This window comes from Anser brachyrhynchus (assembly GCF_964034855.1).
Source record: "Anser brachyrhynchus genome assembly, chromosome: 11".
Taxonomy (NCBI): Eukaryota; Metazoa; Chordata; class Aves; order Anseriformes; family Anatidae; genus Anser; species Anser brachyrhynchus.
The window spans coordinates 8468134-8495474 of record NC_137706.1 but is presented as its reverse complement, the minus strand read 5'-3'; the positions used below and the strand labels follow the sequence as shown (position 1 = coordinate 8495474).

The 27341-nt window shown below is 39.7% G+C and overlaps 1 protein-coding gene across 2 annotated transcripts in view; it reads right to left on the bottom strand.

The window, feature by feature from the left end:
• The window catches only part of UBE2Q2 (ubiquitin conjugating enzyme E2 Q2), a 42891-nt gene that overhangs the window by 1695 nt on the left and 13855 nt on the right, over nt 1-27341 (bottom strand). For both annotated transcript variants that reach the window (XM_080551383.1, XM_080551382.1), the window contains 10 exons: nt 23373-23477; nt 21920-21976; nt 19682-19822; nt 12123-12207; nt 5904-5964; nt 4332-4422; nt 3939-3997; nt 2671-2719; nt 1624-1719; nt 903-969 (listed from right to left, as the gene is read on the bottom strand). In XM_080551383.1, coding sequence (XP_080407509.1) covers nt 903-969; nt 1624-1719; nt 2671-2719; nt 3939-3997; nt 4332-4422; nt 5904-5964; nt 12123-12207; nt 19682-19822; nt 21920-21976; nt 23373-23477 — 811 coding nt within the window. The remainder of the gene's footprint in view (nt 1-902; nt 970-1623; nt 1720-2670; nt 2720-3938; nt 3998-4331; nt 4423-5903; nt 5965-12122; nt 12208-19681; nt 19823-21919; nt 21977-23372; nt 23478-27341) is intronic.

The window sequence follows — 27341 nt, the reverse complement described above, 5'->3', positions numbered from 1 at the left end:
CACAGTGTTTGTATGGTGGGTACCAGGCCTAGTTATGTTGTCCCAGAGAACTGGTAGCAGCTAGAAGTTAAAGACAACTTTGCAGCAGCAATAAATCTGCTGCGAATGCTTTGTGCACAGCTCCTGTTGCAGCAAGCACTGTAGTCAAGCCTAGCACATGGCTAGAAATTAACAGCTATGCTGGCTTTTGTGGCAAACTAAAAAAGCAAAAGACACTGTTAATGGCAAGATCAATAAATCACAAAAATGGAAAGCATTTAAAAATCATCATCTCCTTTTCAACAGTACTGAAGGCATTATGTTCATTTTAGAGGTGGGAAAACTAAGGTGCTCACTACACCCATACTGAAATATGCTCTTGTTTTCATGGCAACATGAATTCACAAAGAACACTGTGTCCACCTTGAGGAAAAGACGGTCACTGAGATGGGAACCAGGACTAAATCCCTCATCACGAGGCCAGGTACCAACTCTGCTGACTGCTTTTATACAATCTAAGTCACTTACACCTTTCTAAAGCCTTAGGTCATTTGTTGCCTTCTCATCCTGCCACAGTGAATGCAATTATACCTGGAGCCCTTTAATATTTGTTTTAAGCATCTGAGAGACCAATAACTGGCTTTAAATGGGGGGGGGGGCTCTCTCATATCAGCTGTAGTTTCCCAGCCAGTGCACTTCCCTTGGACTTTCTGTATTTTTTAAGAGTGGACAGACAGACTTTACAGTTAGTCAAGTTACCTGAACAAGAAAGACAATAACACTTGAAGATTAGTAACAGAAACACCACTTCCAGTCTTTCCAAGCCAACGTTAAGACATTCCAGCACTTCAAGTTTTATCACTGCCAAATATCAAATCCCAGGATACTGTGCAGACGAGGACGAAAATACAAGCTACACTTACCATTCTTCTCATGTATTTGTACTAGTGACTTATAGGACTGCTGTGCTCTTGCTAGATTATATTGATTCTGAAAGGGAAAAAAAAACAGCATGAGAGAACCTGCATCTAAACATGCAAGACCTCAACGAGTGTTAGAAAGAAACTCTATGGTGGACTTCCAAATCAAAACAATGTACGATGTTCCTGGCTTTCAAGTACAAGATTTTCAGAACAAATACCCTTAATTTCTCATTTTGCCTCGATCATGATGACATGGACTGGCATTGCCCTGCTGCTGGACATGCCCCTCTATCAGAGGGCTCAGAACCACGTGCTAGCTGCCCCAAGCAGCAGCGCTTCAGGCACACCCTTCTCTCCCCCCAGATTCTGCCTTGTTCAGCTGACCAGTTACCAGGCTAGACAGAACTGTAATCATAAAAAGCTTCTGCGAATTCCTTCCAAATCTTCCTCATTTCTAATTCTGAGTCCTCCTTCCCCCCCATCACATCTCCCTACTTACACACCCTGCCCATCCAACAGTTTTCTCCTCTTCAAACATTCATGTTGCCTTAAACTCAACGCTAACAACCAATAAAATACTCACACATGCACCAGACATTGAGGTACATGAAAATGCAAGTATAACTGCAATTCTGTCACTAAGTATCTTCTGTGCAAATCAGCAAAGAAACAGAAGCAGCCTACCAATAATTTGTGTAATTGATGTACACAGTGCGTTTACCTTATTGGCTCCAAACTGTACTCTGGCTTTTCCTTTGACTAAAGTGGCATTGATCTGCATGATGACTGATTCTATTGAATAGGCACTACTCCAGCCCTGGAGGAGAAAGAAAACATTTCTATGTAACACATACTTCTTGTGCTCACCTCCCAAATCTGTTTTGGAATGTGTGTTTTGTTGTGGCTTCTTTTTGTTACTTTTTTTTTCTCCTTGTGTGTGCAGTAGTAGTTTGGTTTTTTTTACTGCACTCCAGTAAGCCACCTTTTAGCTTTTAACTACTCATTTTCTATTAACAGCTGTGATTGCCCAGATAAAAACAGCAACTGATATACAGTATTAGTACCAAGAACTTGTAGGAAAAATTAATAGGCTGAATCACACATTTCCAGAGTACAGCAAGACAGAAACAAGAAAAGGTACGTTACAGCACTTACACATTGTCAGCAACTTCACAACAGAAATTACACTTTTTGTTGTAAGCACAAAAGACTGCTATCTAATGAAGTCACTAAGTGAGCTAAGGTGATATTACTCTCAAAACTGCAGTTTCTCTCTGGCAATATTTTACCTTCCAGGGTTCACAGAAGCTTCTGCCAGAGCCTGCAACTAGTTACTCCACTCATTTATACTTTAGAGAGAAAACTGATCACTGTGCCTACACAAGAATCTTCTACATTCCTCACTTCTCCAAAACTGACTCTGTGCAGTAGCAGAGGCTTCTGGAAAAGAAAAGAACACGTCTTGCTCCTCAGAACTCACTCTTTACACTTGCCTCCTCCAAGAAATTCTGAGAGCTCAAAACTGATGTGCTCTCACTTCTGGCTCCTTTCTCAGACCTCCTGTAACCCATTCAAGGTGGAAATGAAGATCTTGCACAAAAGGAGCAAGACTAGACAGGGACTCAAAATCAGGGGAAATGCCCATTTTTATTTTCAAGAATGCTTACTTAATCTGGATAAAAGCTACTACCATCAAGTGCCTTTTTACTGAAAAAAATGCACCTTTACTCATGGCACTTCAGCAGTGAGAGGAAGAGTCTGCATTCACCTGTTTAGTAAGAAGTTCCATGCATAACGCACCTCCACCTAGGACATACCTAGAAATAAATGTGAAAACAAAATTATACTTGACATCAACAGTTAGTAAAATATGAAACTGTTCAAAGTACTTCGAGCTCTCTCAGGCTAGTTAATGTTTTTGTTCACACAAAGCTGAAACGCCCTTTGGCCAACAATATGTTGTAACTAGCTAGCCATATCATACTTCTGTAGAGGAGATTAACTGGCACTGTAAGACAAAAGAAACTGCTTTCCTTTGCTACATATGCTTAGTTGAAATCAGTGATGCAGCTGGTGCGTACAAATGCTTACACAACTGTCCCCAGACCATGGAAAGGAATGCTGCTTTTTGCTGCTACACCATGGGTATGCTGACACAGTTACTGGCCAGCACAAAACCTGGACTGAGAAGGGAGAATTTGCCACTCCAAAAGTGTAGCCTCCCCTGTGATCAGTGCATTTAAACAATGACGATCTATACATCTTTCATAGGGAAATGAAAAGACAGGCAGCAATTTAAACTAGACTCAGCACCAGCTGTCAGACTGCATTTTCAAACACAGAGCTGTAACTTCCTGTCAGCAGGAGATGCATAAAAGCCTTGGAAGGTGAATTTAATCTTCTCTCCATTGATATATATATAAGCTTCGGTGCTCCACGCAACGTTTCAACCGAGTTTTAGATAACTTCTGATAACTTTCAGAGCACAGTGTTGACTAGATTGAATGCTTTCTGATTAGCATTAGAGGAACTTTTAGACGAAAAATTTATAGCAGTGTTACCAGAAAAAAATAAACAAACCACAAAAACAACACACAGTTAATACTGTGCAGCAAGTTTAAAGCAACAGGATCCTTCAGCAAGAACTCAAAACGCATTTCTATTTGGAACAATAGAAGTAACAGTAATATTAACAGTCCACAAAGAAACCAGTTCTTAAACATTATGGCAGACACAGCGTTTCCAAACTGGACACAAATTAAGCAATCCTAATCAAACTAAGGAATTGTACCCAGCTGGAAAGAGCACCCAGTTGTTTGCTATCATTTATAACCCTTGAGAAGCACATCTCCGTATCACACTTTGAGCCTTTCACCGAACTCAAGGACTAGAGCAGTTCATTGCTGGATATTTAGGGAAAATATCTTCAAGTCTATTTGGTAATCTCAAAAAGTTCCCTGCAAACCCAGCCGACCAATCTCAAATTGTAACATTTTTACCACAAAGTAAGATTTCTGTAAAGGGACTCCAACCTACCCTCCTGTGAGCACAGGAGATACCACTCGCACAAAGGGAGGATCAAAAGGGAAATTATCCTGAAAAGCATGAAGAAAAAAAACCATCAAATTAAGAACTATACTGTGACGCTGTTTTCCTAATCAGGAGATACTTCAGGAGCCTTATTTGGCAAATAAGATTTAAAACATTAACATTTTTCAGTTCTGTAATAACCACATTTCCACAGTACTGGTTCAAAAGCAATTTTTGGGAAGCTTTAGTTCCACACTTACAGTTGAACTTTAAAAAATATATAAAAAACATTGTACCTCCATCTTTACCCATTTTAAGTACATTTTAAGGTATTTTAAGTTACCTTCTACAGTTAGCTACAATTTTTGCCCCCCTGCATTTCTTCCCATAGACACGTACCTTAAAAGAGAAGTTGAGTAAAATGTATTCTACACCTTCTTTTTCTTTTAAGACCTGAAGATCACTATGCAGTGGGCTGTCAGGATCAACCCTATAAAAGAAGCAGGGGGAGATCCTGGATGAAGTCAGTATTTTCACTACCTGTAAATAACAATCACTCTCTGTAAGAGCTCCTCCATATACGTGTAGATTAGAACTTGTAATTTGAAGTTAATTGTAGAAAATTCTTGCTCCCTTTACTTTGTAAACGCTCTGCCATGATATCACCCTGGAAGCTTACTGCAATGCACTACATTCCCACCACTATCCAATGTTATTTGAACATTGATAACTAAGAAAAAAAAACTGTTAATTTTAGAACAATAATTTTAATTATCTTCAACTCACTGGAAATGTATGGCCCAAGAGTAAAAATATTTAAGAAAAAGGCTATAGTGATCTAGTTTTCAGTACAGAGTTACTGAATCCTCTATGGAGTATGTGATCAGAGGTCTGGATCAGATGTTAAATGTAATCTGCATCTGCAGAAGTACTAAAGCTGGCACTTTCTGCTCTCAGCAGAATTTCAACAATTGTTTGTTAAAAAATGCTGGTGGCAAGAACCTTGAACATTAATTCGAACACCTCTGGGTTAATCCAACCCAGGCACTGACACCCCTTTTAAAAAGTGACATCGCTTTTAAAAAGAGACTAGTCAAAAATGCCTGTAACAAGCCACAAGATTAGTTAAAGGGACCACAGGAATCCAATCCTCTACTATAGGTGAAGCTTACAAACCATTGCAGAGTTACTTCAGCAGTTTAGTTTGTCCCCATCCCACAGCTGAAAAGCTTTGTCAGAAAAAAAAAATCTCTACATGCTTAGAAACCTACCACTTCCAGCCATAGCCAGCATCAGGCCAGTTCAGAATTACTTGTTCTAGCGACAAGAATGTTCTGTAGGCTAAAGAGCTCTTTTCTCTCTGATATTTACCCCTCAACTAGACTGTAGGTCGATCATTTGTTTACGGACACTTTTCGCTGGGATGAAGAAATGTAATTCTTCCTATCGTTATATTCCTATCGAATCATACAACGCCGTGGGTTGGAAGGGATCTTAAGGATCACCTCGTTTCAGCCCCCTGCGATACGCAAGGACACCCCTCACCAGACCAGGTGAGAGCCCTATGTGCCTGCTCAACTGCAGAAATAACGAACTGAATCAGTTCTGTTCCTTTGTATGTCTCATAAGAAACTACAACTTGCATTTTCTTAAAAAAAGCTCCAGACAAAGAACTTCACCACTTGAGGTTTCATATTTTGAAGTAATTTTAGGAGAACTGGACAGTAATAAATGTTACGGTGACACACAGAGCTGACTGTGGAAAGTTTTTTGGTTTTTTTTTTTGGTAGTTGTTTTTTCTTACCAGCTCAATTACCAGCTTCCATCTCTGAATGCATTTCGGTATAGCAGAACTGCAGCTGCACACTATTTTTTAGTCTTTGGCTAGAGATTCTTATTCATCAGAACCAGAATTTCCACAGCAATATTAAAATGGATTCTTCAGAACATGGAAAAAGTTCAAGAACTTACTTTAGAAGCTTAACATGCCATTCATACAAGCTGTCATTTACCAGTTCCACTGAATATATCCCTGTGGAAACATTAGATAGGATTAGCTATGCACTAACATTTTAGAAAGGCAACATTTAGCATAAACTACTCCTTGCTTTTAAGTGCAAATACTATCAGGAGATGTAAACAATGGGTAAGATACTGAGGCACATCCCTTCTCCAACAGCAGAAGCACTTCTGAGCAACTACAAGGGAAAAAAGTTCTGTCACTTATGTATTAAAAACCCCACATGTATCAGAATGCTTTTCTGGCTTCTAGACCCTCTTCACCCAGCCCAGTTCCCCTTCAAATTTTACATAGCTGTAACTGCAGCTTGCTTAGTACTTGGTATAAATGTTGCACCCAGCAAATGACCAGCCCACTTCTGAAACACTTAACACACAGTCCAAGCAGAGGTTCTCTGCACTACTGGCAGACCACGACAGGACAAACAGTGTATGGAGTGGGAGCCCAAGAGGACAAATCTGCATTGGATGAAACATTTCCAACAGATGACCAGACAAGCCAGAAAACTTCAAATATACATCAAAAGAACAGCTGCCTAACTGTTACCCACAATTTGTGTGCTAGTCCTTCAACTCTACCGGTTACCAGGAGCCCTGTGTTTCACTAGCTGCTTCTCTGATGGAACTTCTGCTGGTCCTACAGAGCTGTGTTGTGCTTAAACCTGAAGTTGTAAAACAGTTCTTCAGAGATGCACGCCGTTCAGGACTGACAAGAATGCAGCCTTAACACATAAGATACTTAATCAACCTTCCAAGCACCCAAATGTTGACCTGAGCAGTATTTATATGTCCTCCTGAACAGCAGCAGGGGGTTGCTCACTGTTTTGATATGGAAGCTTTTTAACAGCATTATCCATAGTTGGTTTCTGTTGTTGTTGCTGTTTTGTTTTTAAATAGTCAAGAGATGTTATCTGGAACCATCTCAGATGTTTTTTTCTTAATTGAGGAAAAAAATACAGGAGTTACCCTGAAGAAGTATTTCTGCTAACCATTTACATACTGGTTCCTGATAGATCCTCAAAGTGGGAAAGGGAATCAAGGTAGGTTCTCCTCTTAACACAAGTGAAATGGGTTCTGGTGGTGATAGTGGTGGTTTGTTTTATTTGTCTAAGAGGCTATCCATAGAGGAGATAAAATTAAAAAAAAAAAAAGGAACACAACAGAACCACAAAGCAAGCCAGAAATTAGGAGATAAAAAGGTAGTAAGAAAAACAACCCCTCGGGAACAGACACCATTTCTTGCTTACAGCAACCTTACTGTAACTAAAAATAAACCACATACAGTATTTGGATAAAAGTAATCATATGAACAACAGAGCCACTGAAGACACGAATAGATATTATTTCACTTAAATATAAGCAAATTATTTTTCCTCCCAAAATAAGTTAAGATCTTTAAGAATTTTTCTATATGAACTAACCGAACTTCCAATTTTGTATTTGGAAACAACAAATAATTCTTACTTTGGAGAACTTGCAATTCCCGTTATCCAAAAGATTAATGAAATTCTGTTTAACCTACAGCAGAATCATTTAATTTGCTGGAATATTTTTTGCTTGTGTTAGCTTATGTGAGGTTTATGAGAGAAGGGTTCTCCGTTTTTAAGGGTAGTTCAACTACATTTTACAGGTAGGTCAGCAACTCTCCTGCTGCCAGCAAGCCTGTAGCCATATTTTGCTTTTGCCTGAGCTCCAAGGGCACTATTTAAAACACTGAAGAAACTTTGGTTTTAAAATGGATACTATCTTGAACACACACCCTTAGCTGAAGATCACAGAATCACCTAGTTTGGAAGAGACCTCCAAATCACCTAGTCCAACCTCTGCGGCCTCACCTAGTCCAAGACCCCGCGGCTGTCTGCCTCATGCTCCCGCCTTCGCCCCACATCCCCGTTGCTCCTATGGTAAGGCCCAGGCCCCCTGTCGCTGGGTGTTTGAGGGGCCGGCCTGCTCCCCGCATCATTGCGGTGCCAACGGTACTGCCTGTACCTGTCTGTGTGCTGGGCGCCAGAGGTCCCCTGAGCACTGGTATCTCTTGTGCCACCGGCGCTATCCCTCCGCCCACGACACATCTTCTGCTCAGGTGCTTTCCTTCTTGGTGCTTCACTGGACTGCATGGCTGTCCTCGCACACCAAGGAGGCCTGCTGCTCACCTTGCTCTTCTAGTCTCCTTCCTGCCGCACAAGCTGGCAGTCAGAGGGCCTAGATGCTCAGCGAATGCTGGGCCAGCTGCAGGGGGCCTGTTTTAAAGGGCCCGCAGCAAAGGCAGTGCAGTGGTGGCCACCGTGACCTCAGCAAGCCTCTGTGATGGAGTGTTCCACATGTGGCCAAAGGCGGCTGTGTTGGGAGCAGCCTGGAAGATGCCCTCACGTGGACAAGGAGGAGGTTGGGGGGGCTGAGGGCCCCTTTTCTGGGGCTGGCTCCCCCAGGCCATTTGGCTTGCCAGAGAGAAAGGCTGCTGTTCGGCCATGGGGACTGCCATGCACCTCCCATCCTGTGCCCTGGGTTTATTTTTAACACTGGTTTTAGGCAATTTCATTCTATTCTTATGCTACTTTTTAGAATAGTTTAACAGAGCAGAAAATTTTAACGAACTACTACTAAATGTATTATTTACTTTAGAAGTCCCAGTGCTGTCCCTACTGTCAGTGACAGAACGGTTTGGGTTGGAAGGGACCTTAAAGATCATTTAATTCCACAACCCTGCCATGGGCAGGGACACCTCCCACCAGCCCAGGCTGCCCCAAGCCTCATCCAGACTGGCCTTGGGCACTGCCAGGCATAGGGCAGCCACAGCTTCCCTGGGCAGCCTGAGCCAGGGCCTCATCATCACCATTATGAAGAATTTCTTCCTAATATCTAACCTAAATCTACCCTTTTTTAGTTTATAACCATTACTCCTTGTCTTATCGCTACATTCCCTGACAATCCTGAAAGTATGTAACCTCAGAGACACTAACTAAAACGATCCCTATGCAACCTTTGATTTTCCGGCTTATATTACAAAAAATGAAACCAGCCTTAAATTACCTTGCAACAGTTACCACAACCTTAATGTACCACTGTGATTCCCTTTGTGTGCTCATAGCAAGAACTTCAAACTATGGGAAAAATGACCTGGAAGAAAGCACTCAGATCAAAACCCCGGGGTGAGGGGGAGAGTTCATTATCTATCATGCCCCTGCTCACATGGTGACAGCTGTCTGACAGCAAAACACAGAACCAGGCTATAAAAACAGTTGTTTGCAAAGGAGAGGAACTGATATTCACTGATTCACTGAAGCCCTAAGACTAAATGAACCAGAAGGAATGAATCCAGGTGTCTTTCATAAGAAGTGGCATAGTTTACTGACAATTTAATAAGCGGATCAGTAGGATAGTGATCCTGCTTTGAAACACCATGTCAACCTCCACCTCGGTTAGAGATTTCCAGTTTAACCAGGGTAACTACACTTATCAGACATTTATTTATACAAGGAGATTTGAAGAAACGGAGTTACAGAACTCCAGGTAAACAAGACAGTTCCTTGACTAGGACAGACTGAGGTTACAAGATAGTCTCACTTTGTTCTGTGAGACTGCTAGGAAGTGGCATGGGATTATACTGCGTTACAGTAAAGAGTATGTCATTTAGCTCCTTAAAAAGGAATAGATTTTTGCCATTGAGGACAGTGATACTTCTTTCCATAAAGAATATCAAATTTCTATAGATTAGAATAAAAAAATAGAACAGAATAAAATAGTTCAGGAAGTGATTCAAAACACCACTCAAAGCGTTTGAAGGACCCCCCACTGACATTTTATCAAGAAAGCTATGGTAGTTCCTTGAACTTGGGAATTCTCTCACTTGACGACTTTAACACTTTTCAGGACTCCACACAGGGTGTCCAGTTGCAGTCTGTTCAGATATTCCTGAGTCATAAGCTAATAATAAGTTACCATAATCATCTTTCAGTATCTCAACTTTCTTTACAGTTGAGCAAGACGTTCTTTTCCTCGTCATTTAGAGTGTGCTTTCTAACATGAGTGGTTTAGTCTTCTGTAACTACTTAAGACTTGCAATTGATCTAAAGCCCAGAAATGGCATTATTTAAGCAACATAGAATCATAGACTATCCCAAATTGGAAGGGACCCATAAGGATCATCAAGTCCAACTCCTGGCACCGCACAGGTCTGCCCAAAAATGTAGACCATGTGACTAAGTGCACAGTCCAATCTCTTCTTAAATTCAGACAGGCTTGGTGCAGTGACCACTTCCCTGGGGAGCCTGTTCCAGCGTGCAACCACCCTTTCGGTGCAGAACCTCTTCCTGATGTCCAGCCTAAACTTCCCCTGCCTCAGCTTAACGCCGTTCCCATGGGTCCTGTCACTGGTGATAACGGAGAATAGGTCACCTGCCCCTCCACTCCCCCTCACGAGGAAGTTGTAGACCGCGATGAGGTCCCCCCTCAGCCTCCTCTTCTCCAGGCTGAACAGGCCAAGTGACCTCAGCCGCCCCTCATACGTCTTCCCCTCTAGGCCCTTCACCATCTTTGTCACCCTCCTCTGGACACTCTCCAACAGTTTAATGTCCTTTTTGTACTGTGGTGCCCAGAACTGCACACAGTACTCGAGGTGAGGCTGCACCAGCGCAGAGTAAAGCGGGACAGTCACTTCCCTCGACCGACTAGCAATGCTGTGCTTGATGCACCCCAGGATGCGGTTGGCCCTCCTGGCTGCCAGGGCCCACTGCTGGCTCACATAACATGAATCCTCACCTCAAAACACCTGTTACAGGAGCTCCTGGCTGTCCCTTTGGCAGTATCTATGTCATTATGCACCGTACAGTTTTTCATCAAACAGATTTTTATACTTAATCCTTGTTCTGTCCACATAAGCAAACCATGATCACATATGGGCAGTAAAGCATCCCCCAAGACTTACTGCAGAACTATTTCTAGGCTCTTCCTTAACCCTACTCATCCGTTCTCTATCAAATAGATGATGATTAGGGTATACTGGCAAGGACTCAGTTGAGATAAAACCTGAAAGTGTGAGGCTACTTTAGATCAATAGTAAATTATAATCAAATTTATACTTCAAACATTTTATCACTGTCCACAGTATTTAAGCACATAAAACTATTTACCTGAAAGGTAAACATACCAAATCAAAACAGAAGCCTATTGCTTCTTTAACTCTGTCTTTCTACACAGAAATTAAAATCCCATAGCCACCATACAAGACTTAAACCCACTAGAAACAAACTAGGGGAGTAATTCAGACAAGTACAAGATAGAGGATTAAAGTTTAGACTGACTTTCTAATCCGGCACTCCTTCTGTTCACATCCTGGCCTGCACCAGCAGGTTCTCATTCCTGGCTGCAGTGATGGAGTTGGCTATTGGGCTGACCTACAGGAATACAACTTGCCTGAAATGTATGTAACTTCTACTTCTTGCACAATTATTCTCATATAATTCAACATGCTGTTTCCTTTGCTGGGCTAGTTTAGACATAGCCCGTATATGGAGCAAAGAGAACAGCCAACCACCTACCTACAGAAAGCTAGTCAATGTTTGTTAACCAAACAAATTTAAAAGACAAACTTCTTCTCTCTTGTCATTTGTATCCTTATTCTGAGGAATACATGGAGCTCAGGATCAGATTAGCATCATGACAAAATAATACAACTAACAGGAGGGTAATCAAGGTTAAATCTTGAGTAATAGCAAAACCTTCTGCTGTTGAACACAAATTCCTCCACAGCAAGCATACTCTTTGTTAGAGTGCCACCCACCAGAACATGCTCACAGCTTTTGCCCTGCACCTGGAAAGCTGAATTTCAGGCAGTTCTGAAAACTCAAGAACTCCCACAGTAGTCATCAGGAGTTGTTCTTTATAGCCATCCACCCCAAGAGCATTCCCACAGTTATATCAATCCTGTTAATTCTGGTATGAAGGTTTACATAACAAAATGGAAGAACATTTCAGGAGATATGTATCCTGACTTCCTTTCTCTTCATAAATACACTGTTATATATAGTTAGCTTATATATATCTATGCATTTTCACATCTATAAATATATACACATATACACACAACTACAAAACACAGAAGGATTACAGGAAGTATTTCCATGAGAATTCTTTTAAAGTGCATTTTAAGAAGGGAAATCTGAAGTGCGTTACCTGTTTTATAACTCTGTGATCTATATATATCCCTGAGTTCTTTCATAAGTCGATCTGAAGCCTGAACTGACCCAGAGACTGCACCCTGAAACAAACAAGAAAGAAACAAGAAAGACTCCAAATAAGCAAAAAGTAATATTGATAAACAGCTTTATTTTCATTACAAAGTTACACTATCTTGAGTGTATCAAGAATATTTTGATTTCTGTATTAGCATTAGATTTTTGAGAAGTTACATATTCTAGTGAGCAAAGAAACACGATGCTCTCTCAATAGCAGCTCCTTAATATGTATCACTACATGGTATAGGTGATACCATACAAACTTTTAAGCAAGGTACAATGACAGATATTCTTCCATAAAGGAATTCAATCTCTTTGGCATTTTGACTTTCAAGAGGGATCTGCAATACATTCCTAACATTGGATTCACTTTTAGCTTCTGCTCTCGAGCACTGAAGGAAAAAAAAAAGCTAAGATTATTGCTAAGTATAAGCTTCTGCACGTAAGGTTTTACTGTTTTCTCAGAAGTGCGTTTTTATGTGGTAGACACGAGACACAGGAGCTGGAAAGTATCCACTACAGAACGCCAGCTTCTGGAAGAGGCAAGACCAACCTATATATTCAGAAAATGCAGAACAAAACCAACACTTATTTGCAATAGAGAGAAAAGCAATCAACACCTACATAGAGGAAGACTAAGGTAAGCAAGCTTTCAAATACCTAATATTTTGTCACAATTTGTCACAGTTCTTGCGGTTTATGCAACAAGAGCGGAAATCTCTTGTTCTTTTAGAGCTCAGTACTGGATTTCTTAGTGTCTCAGACTTACTGAGAACTGAGCATACAATTTCTGACCCTGCCTGAGATGCAATGTGCCAAAGGCAAAAACCACCTTCTAGTGATGGGCATACAAAATATGACAGGCTCTAAAAAACACCAGTAATTCACCAATTAATGAACACACCAGTTATCAAGTAACTGATGTCTACTAATAAGGCCAATTGCTGGATTGCATACATTCTGCACACATAAGCAATACTGACAGTTCTGTGACCGGAGTATTAACCATCTTGTCTCAGCTCTACAAGCTTTGAAGGAAGGTCAGTACTCTTTCCACTTACAAGCTTACCGTGTTTGTTTAGAATAAACACAATGGTCAGAAGTACCTAGATTACTCTCTGCAACTCAATTTCAAAGCTAGTGGGAAAATTTTTTATACTAAACCTTAGATGTTACCTGATGACTCTCCTTATATATTCCACTTGAAATACCAATTAACATTCTAGACTTTTGGATAACGGCAGGACAAAAATTAGCATTACAATACTTAAAACATGGAAGATGCATGAGGATTCCAGATAAGGTAAAGGAGCTATCAACCCTGACCCTTGAAAACTTGAAAATCACTTGTTTTTCTTAGCTTTCACTGGAAGAAGGTTTTCCAAAGGAAGATTATCTCCTGAGATTCATGCAGTTATCTGCTGCTGCTTGGACCTCAGTCACTCCCACTGAAATGCAAGCTAATACATGTGTCTCATCAGCATAGTTTCACGTTAAAAAAAGGAAAAAGTACAATAAAGTTCAGTTCAGCCTCTCTATATGAAGTCCTGAGTGATTAGTTTAAGTCTATTTTTCTGCTCCAAAAATCCAAAGAGATTGGTTCCCTCAGTTTCCTCTCAGATACTATAAACATCCACAGACTGATCCTATTTGGACAGAAGTGTCAGAGAGGTATTCCTCCACTAAGGAGGAATCTGAATGAGATAGGACCATTGCCTTATACCTGGAATGCCATCCCTGTTTGCCTGGAATCAAAAGTATACTATATATTCCACAACTGTAGGATCAAATTATTTCTTATTAAGGATTAAAGATCAATCATTGTCACTTGATACTATAGCCAGTTACTTGAAACTAAAGCCTCCGCATGGCTCCTTTGTCTTCTCTATTCAGCAGCATCATATAATATGCTTAGCTTCACACTATATAACCCGCAGACTACTCTTTTAGGCTATTCATTTTCATGTTACACTGGATGTTATTATACAGATAGCTGAAATTCCACTCATTTTCTTAATGGATAGATATGAAGAATGAGCTTTGTAATTAAATATGCAAATAACAGCCAACTCCTTTCAACTGATTAAATAAAGCCCACGTAAAGACAGGGCTCAAGAGACATTATTTCTCCGTTTACTGAAGCACCTGCCTGCATGCCTAAGCAAGCCTCAGTAGACTTGGAAGAGTTTCTCCACCCTTTTTCCCAGGAGCTTCCTGTTGGGCTGTCCACACCTCATAGAGCAATATTAAAGTTAGATTTGACCCTCTGATGAATCCATACACTGCAGATCAGTAATATGTGATTAAGTAAGAGTCTAAGAAGCTTAACCAAGAAAGTTTAGCATAGGAGCTTAATTTACCTGCTCTGAACTACTCTGGGAGGACACTAAAGAGGGAGCCTATGGAGATTAACTGTTATACCTCATGGTAGCGTTAACATTAAATGCTGCTGCTGTGAAACAAAGTCCTCATCACAGTGACAACTTTGATGGACTTTTTTAAAACTGATATTAAACTGCTGTTTAGAAGAGAACTACCTGCATCACACCATTGCAAGTTATAGTAGAGCAGTGAATTAAGCTTAGCTGTAATGATACTAAAATTAAAAACATTACCTTTCAGTAACTCCCTATGTGCAAGTTACAATTTCAAAGACTGAATTCAGATAAAAATAAGTATCCTTCTGGAAAAGTGACTGCCCTTTTCAAAGGAGAGGAAACTCCCATTTCTCCAGTCGTGAGAGCAAGATTTACAGTTGCCCTAGAAATAACTGGTCAGTCACAGGACGTGACAAGTATCTGTCCATGTGGAATTGGTGCCAAGGGACAAGAGCAGAAAAGCATGGCCATTTGATCTGTAAGCTGAAAGTTTCAAAGAACTACTGGATAAGCTCCCAAGTGACTTTTTTTTCCTGTAAAATAAAAAGAACAGGCATAGAAAGTCTCGCACAATCATCCTGTCCTGTGCAAGCACACTGCCTATGAGGTGGTTCTACAGGACAACAGGTAAATAACTGGAGAAATCCTTGCTAAAGGGAGTAAACTTTTACATGGACAACATTCCATTTGCTGAGGGCTGCATATGATAGATACACCTGGTGCAGGAATTCCCAGAGCCAAAAACTGTTGGACATGAAAAATAGCCATTAGATGCACCACTACAAGCTTGCCCTGTTCTCGAACTCTTCCCCCTAAGGGAACATGCTTCTGCCACTATTGGAACTAGGAATCTTTCATTCGAGCCAATATAAGCATTACTTTTTACAGAAGTGTTTCTAATCTTCACTAGCGCTTTAGTGGGAACATACACATTTGAGTAAAACTCTTAAAACACATAAGCAACTCCAAGAAAGCTAGGGCTTGAGAACAGAGCATTCACAATTCAGTAGTGCTCACCTAACCATGCAGAAATCACTGCACATGCCACTGCTTTAGCTGTCTGCTGCATTTAATCTCTAGTGATGTATTTTGCAGCCTCAGTTCTTCTGCTTTGCACATTCCTTTTTGTCCCTTCCCTCCCCTCAAAACACAACCACAGTCTGTTGCTTGAGTTATCCAAGGCACGAGGTGCAATTCACTGCACTGTTAAACCCAAATACCAGATTGCCTGTTTTCTGTCTGATCAGAAATACATTGCACACCTCAGAACAACACAGTAAAATGCCTCACTCAATACATTTCAGGTAACTCAGCTGCAATACCAAAAGTTAATTGATAAAAACAAACAAAAACCAAGCAAATAAAAAAGGAAATTCCCATGAAATGAAGAGCTTTGGAAGACAAGTTTCCTCTAGCATTACTTGACGTTCTCGGTATTTGTGCAGAACTACATTAATTCCTGGAAGTTAAAGCAGGTTCATATTTCAAGGATTAAGCTGAAAATGGAAGTGACACCTTAGGATTCATAAAGCCCAAAGATTAAAGTACAGGCATTTGAGACTTTTAAAGGAAAGTGCATAAACTCCTCAAAAGGAAATCAAAAAGGCTATCAGCATTATCTAAATAAGAAAAACATTCATCTCTAAATGACTAAGTGGGGAGAGAACTCTGAAAAGCAAGCAGCAGCAAGTCATTAAATATTTGAGTTAACGATTCCAGTTCAAAGACCTTTTTTAATTCCCAGTAAGCAAGTGATTCTTTAAAGGTATTACAATGTCAAGAGGAGGGCTAAATCTTGCTCCACATTACATACTGTCCATCAAGTCAAATTAAAGGTTATTTCCTGATACTGGCAAGAATAACATTAGGGATACCGCCAAGGAAAAGAACACGTTTACAAAATTAGCAGATGCATATTCTTCTAAACTTATATAAAAGACACAAACCCTAAAAGAAGATAAGAAAAAGAGTACCATATCTTTAACCTATTAGGAGGGTGCAAAATTGGGACTGCATGCACTCCTCTCCTATGGAAATCCTTAGTATGATCGCTTATCTTCAACCTTCTCTTCAGCCAAGGAGAGAAGACAACCCGTGGACTTAGGCCAAAGAACACGTAAAGAAATTTAAGTCTTCTGGTTGCATTTGGCATTAGTCAAAGCCCTACATTAGGCTTCACATTCCCTCTTGCAACAAAAGCATTTAAGTGGCATGGGTTTTAGTTTACTTCCCTCTGCTTACAAACTAAAGTATATTAAAAGAGCTGCAGTGTGTGTGAAAAACAGACTATGTTTAGGTAGTACACCTCAGTCCCTGAAACTCAAGCTGTCCTTTAAGAAAACCCACTGAAGGGCTGTAGAGATTTAAAGTTCACTTTACCTTAGGGTGCCGAGCAAACTGCTGCTATCTTAGAGACTGTATTCTGTTACAAGTTACCCATTCTGGCAGCAGCAAAGTGCATTTAAGTGCTACTAGGTTAGTTCTTTCCTGGGTCAGTAGTACAACTAGCGTTTTCAGCTCTCAAGTGCTAAGGGTAAAGCCTCACAAGTCCATTGAGAAATTATTTAACCAGAGCAGCTATTTCTGGTGACCCACAAAATTACCACAGTTCCTCAGCAGCAGCTGAATACCCTGTTCCCTGTACTCAGCTGACCTTGTTTATGCACCAGCATCAACGAGAGTGTCTTGGCATGAGAAACAGCTATTATGTAAGTTGAATCCGCTGTTGTCAAACAAATAAAAAAACCAGCAGCGTTCATCTCAGCTTCGCTAGATGTGGAGGGAAAAAGCAAAAGGAAAGGTAAGGTTTGCCAAATGGGAAAGAAGAAATAGCAAAAGAAAATCTGCAGTTTTAAGGGGCTTTCTACACCAAAGAAGAACACTGACACTGCAAAAACCTTCTTCAGTTCTACTGCAATTTAGATGACAGAAAGCAAACCATGCCTTTCAGGCTGCAAGAGGTTTCAGTTAATGATTAAGAAGCCTTTACCATTAGGTCCAAGTTATAAATACAGAAATATACGCAACCTCAGTAGGCAGTCTCGAACCCTGAAGAGACATCTAAGTCTGAACAAAAACATTAAGTGTCCATTCTGCTTATGGTTAGTCAAGTCTTAGTTTAATACAGCAAAAAGTTTGGAGTCTTACATCTACCTGCTTTTAAATACTGAAATGCTGACGAGGTATAGGCTTTTTTTTTTTTGAAAGAGACGACCGTTACTGTACACTTCTATTCAAACAGCTTGATAGATAAATATTGAATTCATACACAAATCAAAGAGCAGTCTCCTCTAGCGAGCCGACACAGAACCTATTTTAGCAGAACATAATTCTGTAGTGTTTTTGTTTTTCTGGCAGGTTTGCATTCAAGTCCTATTAGATCAGCAGAAGAGCTCTGAGAGACGCATTTCTGGTGTATTTCCTTTGCAAAGCAGATGGCTACAAACTGAATCTCTTCTCCATGTTTAAGTATCAGTAAGAGATGAACAAGTCTTTTCTATACTACATGAAGTTATTTATGTTAAGTAATTCATGACAAAAAAGTGAAGTTTCTGCTAACTAAAGGAGATCTAGTTGTTATAAACATGTAGGGAAAATGCTATCAGGAGCACATGCAGTGTTAACAGTGAACTGGCTCATCTGCCACTAAACGCTTACAATATATACAGATTTTACTACAAATCGAAAGAGGTTTACAACAGCAGCTCCCTTCAGTCTAATTTTAAGAACAGTTTAACTGTTTAAGAAAAGATTTACTAGAAAAACCATCCAATTTAAGAAGCAGAACTAACAAAACTGGTTCCTCAGGCAAAAATCCAGGTGTTCCCTACTTACCAATCCTAAATCTTATTCCTTCCCTAAATATGTTCAGGTCGCTACCCCACACCTAGCTACTACTACTCACATCCTCAACTATTAGCTTGAAGAGAAAGCACTTTTTGTGTCTGGACAAGATCTACATGTCTGCTGACATGCCAAACAGCATTAAAAAAGATACTTAAGAGCTCAAATGGGGGGGGACTAATTTAATATAAGCACCTGCTTTCTAAAGGTGACATGAAAATTTTAGAACCCTTACCTTTGGTCTTAGAACTCAAGCAGAAGTCTTGAGTTTCGTGCCTTATATATTTTAAGTCTCTGTGAGACAGAAGTTTTGGTTTCCTTAGAAGACAGCCTACATAACATTAAGGTTGTACAAGAATATTCTTTCCTACATGCATCTTTGAGAAGCAGAAGCTTTTCTGGAACTTTGCACTAGTGACAAGACATTTCTAAGCCTCTGGAAACAAACAGAAACCATGCAACTCAGTATTTACAGTTGTACTGTAATACTGGAAACCCATGTCCTCAGGATACTGCTGTATAGAAACGCCCTTTTTCTACAACTGCCTGCTGACAGGATCATTCAGAAAATTGTAATGATAAAGCTGCAGCAGGATGAAAGCCCCTTGCTTTAAATCTGGCAGAAAAGCTTCAGTAATTTCCAAGTGGAAGTTGGAAGTTACGGAAAAAAACCGAACTCATAAAATCGGTTTAAGCACAAATTCCTGGGTTTACAAAATCTATCAAGTCACCTATGACTTAAAGTGCACTTTATTAAAATAACAGATACCCATATGTAAGAGCTGAGCAACAGAAGTCATGCTTACAACCTAGATGCTTTCTGCTTACTCTGCAAGCAAAACTACTGCAAGCAGTTTATAACATGGGCATCAAGCACAAGAATTAGACGTGTTCGAAATAACAAGTGTGAAATATGGATTTGTATGTAAGACTTGACTTCCATTAAAAGCTACAGGACACTTCATCCAACAGGCCCATACCACCCTAATCCATTTTGACAAAAGAACTTCGACTAGCATTCTCCCAGACCGAATGAAAGCAGAGTGCTTTGAAGCAGTTTTTGAGTCTCTGTGGAATGTTGACTGATAACTAACTTTATACACTAAATATGCTGATGAAGAGCTATACAGGTCTCATTTTGTCCTATACATTTTTGGAAGTCACCTATAGGTTGATTTTATCTTTAGGCATGTAGCAATAGGTTCTACTTGCTGAAATCCATTTCTATTTTAAAGCCAAAGTACTGTACAGGAAAAAAAAAATCTTGTTAACTCACATTTAAGTGATCTTGCCTTTGATTTTTTCTGATTTTTTCTAAGATTGCAAGGTTCTCTTTCTCAATGCCTTCATCCTCAGATTTCTTCCCGTCAACTGGTTCCTCCTCCTTCATATCATAGTGATCCAGATCTTCAATGTCCTGTAGGATAGAGGAAGATTCACTGTAAACAACTTCACGCTCTTTGCTCAAGAAAAACTCTTTAAGGGAATTTACGAATACAGTCAGCATAATGCACAGCACTAAGTATTAGTGATTGCTGCATGCCATTTCTATTTTGCTCAGACTTCACTCATTGAATCAACAGTATTTAATGAAAGCGTAGGGAGCCTTCAATACAAATGAGAGGCAAATTCACAACCTGTTTCTGGTCACAGAAACAAGCGCTAACTAAACCTCTGTGAGAAGTCAAGACTATAGTAAATTAGCCTGCTAAAACAGGTAGACAGAAAACAGGAAGTTAAGGCATTTTGAACAGGGATCAAGAATCCAAAAGTGCACAAACTTACGGCGGGTCTAAGATTTTTCTAAAAGCAGACTCTTTTTCCTGTTATAAGGCTCACTACTTTACACTTCTGGCAAACAGTGATTAACATACCTGGCAGGGCTACAGCAACCCTCCAAGAAAGTTCAATATTACAAAGCAGCATGTGTTTTATTCAAGGTGAACATTCTGACCAGTGATTAGATGCAGCAGTTTTGGAATTGTGATACAAGACAAAATGATATGGTCAAGTATGCTGAGCACATGAGCCAATGTTTCAGTTCTGAGTTCTACACTAAGATACTAAAAAGTCTTCCACTCTGTATTCTGAAACAGAGGTTATCCTATTGCCAAGAAACACTAAAAAATTAAGACAACTGCCTATATGGCCATTCCAGTGCTATTTGGGGAATGGAGTAGACAGATGTAAATAACTTAAGATGAAAAAGGAAGCACTGCAGCAGCCACACCAGTGATCTACGAGTACGAAACTATCAGCTATACTCCAATGTGCAGAATGCTCCACCACAGCTGAGGCTACTCTTAAGCGCCATCTGTTTGCACGGCAGGAAAGCCTGGCCATCAGTGCAAATTCAAGGATGCCTTACATAAAGGAACATACCTACCCGGTGCCTTTGACAATGCTGTTTCCTCCAACTGTAAAGAATACTCCATCTGGAGTCTGTTAAGGTGCTCACGTTTCTCAAAATTATGCTATAGCCCTAAAAAAACCTAAACTGCTTTTCAATTTAGCAATTGGACTGGAATTAAGAGTTGAAGATATCAGTGCCACATTTGACTGCTTATAAACATGACAGATATGAAAATCTTTTTGTCTAAAGTCATCTGAACAGAGAGCAAAAGGTTGTAAGTCTGCAAGCAAAAAGAGCCTTGTGGAAAGAGGATATGAAAGTGTTTGTACTACCTTTACAAAGACTCGGGCTCTAACCAACGTGGTCTGGATTAGGCTAAATATGGTTTAAGGAAGGCTGCTTCAAATTCATTCCAGAGAATGGGTAACACTTACATCTTTTCTGAAGGAAGACATTCTAGTCAAAGATTGAGTTGTTTATTCTTAAAACATACTTTCTTCATTAAAAAAGCCTAAATCTGAAGAAGTCAGAACAGCTCTCCTATAATAAGGCTCTTTACAGCGCTTTAAAAACCAAGCAACCTGGAGCTATTCTAAAATATAGCAGAATTAATTAGAAGGGGTGGTTCTCACACAGCGAAGAGCTCATTAAAAGAGCCAGACGTTGACATAAGACCCTTAAAGTTTAGAGGGTGTATTGCAGATGTCCTTCCATTTTCCTCAATGTATTATACTTTAAAAAAAAAAAAAAAAAAAGCTCAGCTGCCCAATAAACCAGCAAACTCATTTACTCTCAGTTTGTCTGCTTCCAGGCACTTTCAATCATGTCAGAGCAAGTTCAAACACTGATTGAAATAGGAGTTTACAATTCAAGCCTACCGATTTGGCATACAATGTTATGTATTGTTTGACTAAAGCACAAACAGATGTTCAATTCCTATATCCAAGTAGCTCACAGCTGAGGTCTAGATTTAAGAAAAAAACACACTAGTTCTGATGGTTTAAGTGAAAACTGACATTAAGATAAACACTCAATTTTTTTTCTATCATCTTTTCTGTTGAACTCTAGGGAGATTACATTTTACAGTTTTGGCTTAATAATTAACCTGTCACCACAGAACAAAATGCTAGCTTAGAACAACAATATTGTATGTATACATACTTCACCCATATCTTCCTCCTCCTCCTCCTCTGACGTAACTTCTTCTGTTGTTCCGTTCTGCAATACAACAATGAGGTTTCTGCATAAATCATGCAAGCTCCTTTCTTTCAAAAATCAGGAAGTCTACTATCAAACAGAAAGCAGCAAATATCAAAGTCACACTTATCAAGGTCTGCAGAGGACTGAAGTTTAATGGGAAGGATACACAGAGATGCTTTCCTGGAACATAACAGTGAAGAAATAATTGCATGAACCAAAGATAAGTAGAACGTCACAATTAATTTCACATTAAAAGAACTTTAATGGACTTTAAAGAACTTTAATTCCACTTTAAGTGGAATCTCAAGACCCAGATAAGGACATCCTATTTTGAAACAGTGACAGACACTTCTCTTCTGCTTACTCTTTCTTTGTAAAGTGAGGAATGCCACTGCTGTAGACAATGCAGCGTAGTGTACTAGATGAATCTTTCATATGACTTACTAGGCCCACTCTTATTTAATTTGCAAATTATCCAACATTTCTGGCTAAGAAAACCTTCTGTAAGTTCACTTCTGAGTTTCAGAGCACAAGCAAGACTCTTCAGTGAGGCTACTTCCCAATGCTCCAGACCTATAGCCTTGTAGTTGCACTGCTACGTGGGTGGCTGAGGCAGAAGAGATCTAGAATTACCATTTGGCACATGACCAAAATTAAGCAAATTATTTGTCATTACAATAGTACGGTCACCACAGGAAACCATCTGTTACGCTAAAAGAGTTTTTAGAAATCGTGTCATCTTAACATGTATAAGCAAAAGCAGATATCATAATCCTATTAAAATAAGAAAAGAAGAACATGTTCACTGTCAGTAACCAGTTCTGTTTTCAGCACAAGACATTTTAGTTAACCAGAACACTTAACAGACCTTCACAACTCTTCATTTGTCAAGTGCACAAAAAGTAAACACGGCATCTCAAACAGATACTCCCTGCCCAAAGCAGCATATGGTTTTGATATCCTATATCTCTGCAAGGGATTGAAAAGGAAGGAATATATCAGTAGTACATTCATCCAAGAGTACACTGTAAAATGAATTCTCTTTAAGGAAGAAACGAGCAGTGTTTTATCATATTTACGTTTTGGAAAAAAATTAATTTGGGAAGCATTAGGAATGCGCAGTAGTTGGCTTGAGCAGGATTTAGAAGGCAATTAAACTAACAGCACTGGTATTACAGAGACACCTTTCAGTGACACAGACTGCACATAAAATTGTGGAGTATCACATAACCTCAGAATTACAACTTGAAATGGATTCTATAAACAAAATACTGAGTGAGGTCACCATAAAGCAACACTGCTTCATATCTAATTTCTGGCTTACACAAAAGCTTTAATCATTCTCACCATCTACTTTCTTAAACTTGAAAAAAGATTATTTCCATACGAAGGCATTCACAGAGTTTTAATTTACCTGTCCAGCTGGTAATGGCTGATCTAACATTTCAACATCTGGATGCTGAGGAAGATTATACAATCTGCAGAGGTCACATATTAGTCGCTTCAGTTGCTGAAGAAGCTATAACAAGAAAAAACATGGAAGCACCTATTTAAACCAAACCACAGAACAGCGTATTTTGAAGTTACTTCACATGTTGGTATACACTCCCAGCCACTGGGAGTCAATGCAGTCTCCCAGCATTTAAGTCTGCAGGTACTAGAACAGAGGCACTTCTTTTTCTCTGTAGTTTTCATAATGGGAAACCAAGGACAAGGCAAGACAAAGAAGATTCCCTCATGTCAAGCGGAGAAAGTAATAAGCAAAAGAATAATCTGCACAGGCAACATCATCCATTCCAGGCATAGGTCTCAAAGTCACAAATCCTAGGGAATAATCAAACAGTCACATTTTTTAAGACATGCTAGCGCATTCCAGTTTCCCAGTTTGAAAAGCAAAGTCTTAAACTGCAAGAAGGAACAGCCTTATCCCCCACATCAAGAATCCCTTTTCAGAGCACAGCAGTGCAGCACACTAGAAACAAGACTAGAAACATTGGCACCAGCAATCACCCAGCCATGCAGCAACTTACAAGCTTCTACAGAGATCAATTCCCAATGTGCTTCAGCACAAAAGCCCCGATTTCACCATAAAGGACGAGGCAGGAACATGCATCTGAGAGGAGGGATCCCCTTCCTTGGTAGGCGTCTACAATTCAGCGTTAGTTTAATGCAACTGTCAAAGTGCAGTTTCATTTTTGTAGCAAAGCACTTGATGCCAGTTTCTTCAGTCTTTGTTACTGCTAATATTTTAATATTTTTCCCCTGAAGGAATTACTTTCATACCCTTGCCCCTTCTGCCATGGATCACCATCACCATTATCCTTTATGCTCTGCTCATATGTAAGAAAAATTATAGGCTAATCTGGGCCAGAAGGCACATCTGGAAGTCATCCAATTCAACCTCGTGCTCTAAGCAGGGCCTAGCATGATTTGGTGCGTTAGTGGTACACAAAGAGACTAAATCAAAAGGAATAGCAGATTTCTGCCATGTATGAATAATTTAAATGCTTTTCCTGGCTAACTTCATGTGCTAGAGTAATGGAAAATGAATGCTTAACACACAAGCTTTGCTGCTACTTAAGAAAAGTAGGCCATCAGGATACCAATAGGTTCCCTGGAATATTAACTGCCTAAAGCAGAAACTAAACAGAAACTGAAATGCGTAACTCACAGTGTAAAAAAAGGCTGCATGATTAATAATGAAAATGCTCAAGTAACTATACACAATAGGAAATTTCTAAATAATTGTATATATACATTATAATCAATATATGTTATATTTTGTTGTGATTTTTACAACAGCACTTGCAGAAACTCTGCAATGTCAGTAGCTCTTATGGACACCACAATGCTGATACTGAACATCAAAACACCTCTAGGATTTTTTTCTTGCCCGTGTTAACAACTTACAAATCTGAAAACAGTTTAGGACATTTGCTCTGAAACCTGCTACATCGGGAGGCCTTTGGACATGTGAAGAGATCTTTCTAATGCAGTAGGAAAGCATTAGTAACTTTAAGATACCTTTAAAAATATTAGCGTGCTGCTCGGTTCACTATGAAGCACCTTGTCTTCTGATTACCAAGAAAACATGGGGTTCAAGTACAGTGTACTGTACTTGTGTACACACCCTCTTCTACATGTATCTGTATAATTACACGAGTATATATACACATGTATGTATATATACACAAATAAATCTTAGCCTACCACTGAACAAAACCGCTGAAGAAGGATACATGAGGAAACGGGGAAGAAGTAAGCATCACATGGAGCATGTCCACTACTTAGCTATCAATTTATCTGTGACAGTACTGGTTCCACACGTATTTAGCAGCCTTGGGCAGTTTCAAAAAGGAACTTTGCTTTACTTTCTGTGTTTTTGTGTCTACGATTTGATACGTAACAGTTGCTGCTGCTCTGCTGGTTTGAAAGCACCAGTCTCACCTGACATGCCACCAGGTGGGACTAAATCTAAGTTCTTAATGCAGAAGTAGTGTCCTAGTGACAACAACTTGGACAAGCTGTACACATACTTGTGGCAGGCATTCTGTACTTTTCAAGTCGTCCATGCAAACTTAAGCCCTCAAGGTTTGGAGATTGTGGGCAGCTTTAATCTTCACATGAATTTAAGCCCTACTGGAACTATAACCTTCCTTGTATTTAACAAAACAATGAAGTTGAGGTAGGAGTTATCTTTTGCATGGCACAACCACAAGAAGGTGGCTGTCAGTTTCAACTGCCTATCAAGACTAAAGCAATGCTAATTTTCCGGGTCTGATAATGAACTCAGGAGACATTAGGGGTCAGAGAGACCCTATAGCCCCTTCATCTGCTGGCTGGATCTTATTCACTATGAACAGTCAGTTAAACAGCTGAAGCTTCCAAAGCCACTGCTATCTATGCTTACTACCTTCTTAATAACTTTTCAATCTTTTGTGTTTGGGGAATTTTCACAGAAAGAAGTACCATGCTGATACCCAGATAAGTATCAGCTTCAGGCCAACAGTAGATTTTCCAGGAAACATGCGCATGATTTTAACATAGGGAAACTGAAGAGCATGCTCTTCAGGCATAAAAGTTAGGCAGGTATGTAAAAGCCTTTCGTTTGACATGGTAGAAAGAAAACTGTTTTACCTAACTGATATCCACCAAAAGCTACAAAGCAAGCAGAAAGAACAGAGTAATACCAAAGGATTTCAGAGACCAGGATAAATGCCTTTTATAACATTTGCTGTGCTGACTTGAGCTCCTGGAGAGTCCAGTGCAGTTTCCCATTCAAAATTTTACTGTTTCAGTAATGTTTCTAATATGACTTCAGAGCAACATGGGAAAACTGGTCCTTTAGCTGCAATAACTTAAATGGAAACTGGTTTAAAACTTAAAAAAAAAAAATCAAAACTTAAGTTGAACTAAATTACTTTTTAGGAGACAAATCAGAAGACTCTGGGATTCACTTCTGCAAGTAGTTCCTTATCGCTTCTACCCCACTACAAGAAGGGTGTGTGCAAGTCACTCCAGCTCCCTTGAATGGGGGGTGTTGTAAGGGGGAAAGCTGTAGGTACAAAAACTCAATACCCACAAACTCAAGCCTTTTGAACAAAACAAGTCAGATTTTGGAGCGTAAGTATTTATCTCTTAAACTACTCCTATCTGTCTTCATTTTTGACATTATGTGATGTGGGGTAGATTCCTGAGAAGACAATGGGCCATCCACAGATGTCTTACATCAACCCATCAGTATTTACATAGGCAAGTACAATCTTGATATCAGATGTTCTTACAACAAACAGTAGTAGTCTATGTCCTCGTGCAATTCTGCACAGCAAGTCCCACACGTGTTTATGATAAAGCTTTCCACCATAACGCAAGCAAACCTGTAGGTAGTTAAGAGTAGGAAACGTCTAAAACCTTGTTTTAGTCTGAAGCTACTAGTCACACCAGCTGCAAGCTGGAGAACCTTCTGAAAAAATGCATTTTCAAAGACAGCTCATTTGGCCACGTGTTCTACTATTGCACTGTGCTGTGCCTCCTTGGCTAGAGGTCACAGACTAAGATCTATATTTAACATTCCTCTAAATGTCCTCTTGCCTTTGTAGTTGATCTCTGTGTGAAGAAAACACTAAAAGTGTTGTTATACAAGTAGTTAAGTTCTCATGAATTTCACTAATTAGTTTCAGAAAGCCTTAAACTTTCTGGGGATGAAACTTCTGTGAGAGAACAAGCATTCTTAAGTCATCTTTCCCTCCTTGCTTCAAATCTTTACAATTACTTTTGGTACATGTGTTTTTTTAAAGAGGAAACTTATGTTTACAAAGGCCCCAAAACATCCCCTGAACTGACCTAATTTATTTGCTCATTAATGTGACAAAGCTGAACTGAA